This window comes from Salvia miltiorrhiza, chromosome 8, assembly GCF_028751815.1.
Source record: "Salvia miltiorrhiza cultivar Shanhuang (shh) chromosome 8, IMPLAD_Smil_shh, whole genome shotgun sequence".
In the NCBI taxonomy this organism is placed as follows: Eukaryota; Viridiplantae; Streptophyta; class Magnoliopsida; order Lamiales; family Lamiaceae; genus Salvia; species Salvia miltiorrhiza.
This window is the reverse complement of record NC_080394.1, coordinates 23423551-23428324: the sequence shown is the minus strand read 5'-3', so window position 1 is coordinate 23428324 and position 4774 is coordinate 23423551. Positions and strand designations below refer to the sequence as shown.

The 4774-nt window shown below is 38.9% G+C and overlaps 1 protein-coding gene across 2 annotated transcripts; it reads left to right on the top strand.

Annotated features, from left to right (window-relative positions):
• Window positions 1-424: 424 nt before the first annotated feature.
• Window positions 425-3644, top strand: LOC131001979 (auxin response factor 18-like). Of its 2 annotated transcripts, XM_057928643.1 has the most exons (4): window positions 425-856; window positions 1095-2275; window positions 2389-3260; window positions 3346-3644. In XM_057928643.1, the coding sequence occupies exons 2-4, from the start codon at window positions 1172-1174 to the stop codon at window positions 3416-3418; spliced, it is 2049 nt and encodes a 682-aa protein (XP_057784626.1). In that variant the 5' UTR covers window positions 425-856; window positions 1095-1171; the 3' UTR covers window positions 3419-3644. The 2 variants fall into 2 exon arrangements, with proteins under 2 accessions (XP_057784626.1, XP_057784627.1); XM_057928644.1 differs by having other exon boundaries at window positions 427-2275.
• The last annotated feature ends 1130 nt before the right edge of the window (window positions 3645-4774 follow it).

The window sequence follows — 4774 nt, the reverse complement described above, 5'->3', positions numbered from 1 at the left end:
TTTGATATGCTAAAATAATTTATAAATCACAACATAAAATATTTGTCCGTCGACGGATAATACACTAATACTCAATTAAATGAAATTTAGTCCTAAAACATGATTTCTTCCTTCTAATTACATTGAATTATATTCGATGTCCTAACAACAAAAAAATTGTGAAATTTAAGACCAACATCTTATTCTCCATCGTAAATATTATTTGAGTACCTCATACTAAAAATACAAAAAACCTAAAATATTTAATTTATTATAAATCAGACCGAATCATTTGATACAACCAACATCCACGAATCATGGAGTCCGTAAAATCTGAAGGTTAGCAAAAAATATTGAGGTGGTGTTTTTACGGAGTCATATTAATTAAGAGTATTATTTAAAAATAAAATAAATATAGATATAGTATATGGTTGGACTTATTCCTATGTCATTTGTCAAAATCAATTCCCTCTGCCACCTCTGGTCGGCAAAAAAAGCTTCAATCTCAGGTGTCTCTTCGACACTCTCTCTCTCCTCCACTGTGTGTTGTGTGTGTTTTTGTCTCTTGTCTCTGTCTGTCCCTATCTTCATCAAACCTCCCTCTCTCACTGCACTTAAATCCCTCGCTGAAACTTTCTCCTCTCCCTCACTCAAAACAAATCAGTTTACAGTTTTGTGCTGTGTAAAAGCCCTACACAACCAACCACCACTCATTCTTTACCTTTTGCTTTTCCTTCAAGTTAAACTGCCCAATTTATTTCTCCCTTGATTTGACCATTAAAAGCGCTCAGCCTTTTTTCACGTAGAGATAAGGTGAAAAAACCAGTTTATCTCTCAGAAACTGCCAGAAATTAAAATCAAGACGAAATCTTTGTGTGTAAGTCCATTTTCATCCCTCTTTTCTCTTTCGATAAAACAGTCTTGATTTTTCCCAGCTCTTGTGATTGATTTTTTATCTGGGTTTGGATCCCATTGAAATTATTAATTGAGAAACAATTTGGGATTTCTTTTTAGAAAAAAAAAAGGGCATTTCTTCATAGGTTATTGTATTGAATTTGTGGCTATTTAATGGCTTTAATCTTTTTTATATGATTGTTCCTATATTGTTTCTGCAGAGATTTATGGAGGGTTTCTATTGATTTTGTTAGAATTTTTATGTGGTTGAAAAACGGTGTGATTTTTGCTGAGAATTATGATTGATATTATGCATTCATTGGAGAAGACCGAGAATCAGTTCGAAAAATATTTGGATTCCCAATTATGGCATGCTTGTGCTGGTGGAATGACTCAAATTCCACCATTGAATTCCAATGTGTATTACTTCCCTCAGGGTCATGCTGAGCATGCGGCTAAGAATGTCGATTTTCGTAGTTTTCCCCGAATTTCGCCCCTAGTGCCTTGTAGAGTATCATCGATTAAGTATCTGGCTGATGTTGAGACAGATGAGGTTTTTGCAAAAATCGGATTAGTCCCTTTGAGAGGGAGGGAATGTGAGGTTGATGATGAGGTTGGATTGTTGGGATTTGATAGGAATGAGGAAAAGGAGAAGCTGAATTCGTTCGCTAAGACGCTGACACAGTCGGATGCAAACAATGGTGGGGGGTTTTCTGTTCCGAGGTATTGCGCGGAGACCATATTTCCAAGGTTGGATTACTCGGCTGAGCCGCCTGTGCAGACGATCTTGGGCAAGGATGTGCATGGGGAGGTTTGGAAGTTTAGGCATATCTATCGGGGGACGCCTAGGAGGCATCTCTTGACCACTGGTTGGAGTAATTTTGTGAACCAGAAGAAGCTTGTGGCAGGGGATTCCATTGTGTTCTTGAGGGCAGAAAATGGGGACCTTTGTGTGGGCATACGCAGGGCCAAGTTGGGGATCGGGGGCGGGTCTGAGGTGTCGTCCGGGTGGAACACGGGTGCCGCGAATGGCACCTCATCTTTATACAAGTCGGGTTTCTATGGTTTCTCAAGTGAGAGTGGCCTTAAGAATGAGTGTGATTCGAGGGTGAAGGAGAAAGATAATGTGAAGATTGCTTCAGTAATTGAAGCAGCAAGACTTGCTGCCAGTGGGCAGCTGTTCGAGGTCGTCTACTATCCCCGTGCAAGCACGCCGGAGTTTGTGATCAAGGCCTCGGCAGTGAGGGCTGCAATGAGGGTCCAGTGGTGTCCCGGGATGAGATTCAAGATGGCATTCGAAACAGAAGATTCGTCTCGGATAAGCTGGTTTATGGGAACCATATCATCTGTCCAAGTAGATGATCCGATTCACTGGCCTAATTCTCCTTGGCGACTTCTGCAGGTAGCTAATATGTTGTTTCATTTTTTTGTCCCTTCGATTAGTATAAAGTTGAGTCAATTTTGATCTAGTGAAGTAATCTTTGCTGCTCATATTCATTTGTAAAACTTACTCAGGTGGCATGGGATGAGCCCGATTTGCTCCAAAACGTTAAACGCGTTAACCCTTGGTTAGTTGAGTTGGTTTCAAGTATTCCGACAATCCATCTCTCCCCGTTCTCCCCGCCAAACAAGAGGCCTCGGCAGCATTTGGAATTTCCGTTCGGCCAACTTCCGATGTCGACGCTACTCAGCAACCCCCTCAGTCCCAGCAGCCCCTTGTGTTGTTTACCCGACAACATCTCTACAGGCATACAGGGAGCCAGGCATGCTCAATTCGTGTTATCTTCTTCGGATCTCCACCTCAATAAACTGCAGATGGGACTTCGTCCGTTCGACTTCAAGCCACTCGATTATGGTGGCCAACATCCTCAATTCATCACCGGCAACCCTCTGGAAAATTGCAACTCAGGCGCTTCGCCTCATTGTCTAAAAATGGAGAGCTCTGTCCAGTATCTGAAGAAGCCTAATGAAGGCAAAAACGGGGCGAGAACGCCTATGTTTGTTTTATTCGGTCAGCCAATTCTGACGGAACAGCAAATTTCTCAGAGCTGCTCCATGGATGCCGGAGGGAACAGCTTCTCGGATGGATACCACGATACTGTAGGCCACACATCCAATGCTTCGGGATCAGCAGTGATTCAGAATTCTCCACCGGAAGCCTCATCGGATGAAGAGTTTCCGAGGCTGAAAGATCAGAAACACGAGCACTGCAAAGTTTTCATGGAGTCCGAGGATGTTGGTCGGACCCTTGACCTCTCGACTCTCAGGTCATACGAAGAACTGCACCGGAAATTGTCTTCTATGTTCGGAAGATCCACAATTTCGAGCATTGTAGTTTATAGCAACGCAGTAGGCGCGACCAAACTCATTGGAGACGAGCCCTTCGGGTAAGAACTTACACGACTCTTTCTTCTCGTTCTTGCACGATTCATCAATAACTGACCGTTGCTGATCTGTTTCAAATTCTTGCAGCGATTTTGTGACAAAAGCAAGAAGGCTTACGATTCTAACGGATTCAAGCAGCGACTATCACGGTAACAAGTGAAGAAATCGATCTGTTTTCAAGTTTGGATCGTAAAGTTTGATTAGGTTTTCTTTCTATCCGAATGCTCTGTTTTTGAGCCCTTCAGTTCCTAGATTTATGCTCGAACTAGCAAAAATGGTGGTCGTTTTCGACTTATTTGAATGTAAGAAGTTGCTTTGGCTCTTGATCTGCAAACTCTTGCAGGACTTTTTTTGCAACGAAATATGAATCTTCCTACATTTAGCAATTTTGAGAAGGCTTTATTATGTATGTTGCCATGATTTTATGCAAGAATTAGTTGTAGCTGTTTGATGAATTTCAGAAAATTTGTGTTTGAAATCATTTGCACCCAATAATTCTTAATTATTTTGTATGTATACAACATGGTCGTTTTCATAATTGAAATTAGATAAATTTATTCCTTCACTTGAGACATCACCATCCATGGATGCAATAACAAATGTTGTACAAATATGCTCTAGATCATCCAAGCCTATATTACTTTTTCATTGAAAATTCAATTCAACAATCGAAACCGAAATGACTACAGTTGGAAATAAAATTTGATTTTCCACATCCCTAATTATATAATGAACATCATCTCATATGATGTGTTTAAGCAGACGAAAAATAATAACGATATTTAAAAATGTGAAACAATAAATAAGAAAATATTGAGAAAGCAGATAAATGAATATACTCATCAGAGTGTCAGAGTGGATTCAATCCTAGCACTGACAGCTGTATGTGCAATCAATGATTTGTTGGTATAACAAATTAAGCTATAAATTTGTTGTACTTTACCATTTATAAATTGGTCCAGCCAAATGGGAACATGTGAATAATGAACACCAGTGCTAATTAATGGAAAATTTTCAGCTACTTGATGCATGTGACTATATAAAAAGTAAAAATAAAAATAAAAATAATAAGAGTGTTTTGGACAGCTTTTCATAGTTAACACCGATTTATATCTTTTTAAGTGGCGAATAAATTCGTAATGACTATTGCGGAAAATGGATAACAACCTCGTGCCGTATGTGTAATGTGTATATGTAGTTAGCATGCAAAGTAAAACACAAACAAGGTAGATTTTATAAAAATTTCGTGAGTCAAGAGCATGATTTTAAAAGTATTAAAGAAATTCGAATTTGTTACTTAAAATCATTGAAATAATGTTGCTTTCAATTGATCAAATGAAGACTGAAGTATACATATGCGCACACCGTTAATCTATACTAATAGAAAAAGAACCTAAGGCATCTTAAGACACAACTTGTGGATTGCCTATTTTATCCCTATTATATATTTAATTTTAAGGCTATTTTACATACTGTATATTTATAAGAATATATTAATTTATTAAATATTACACTT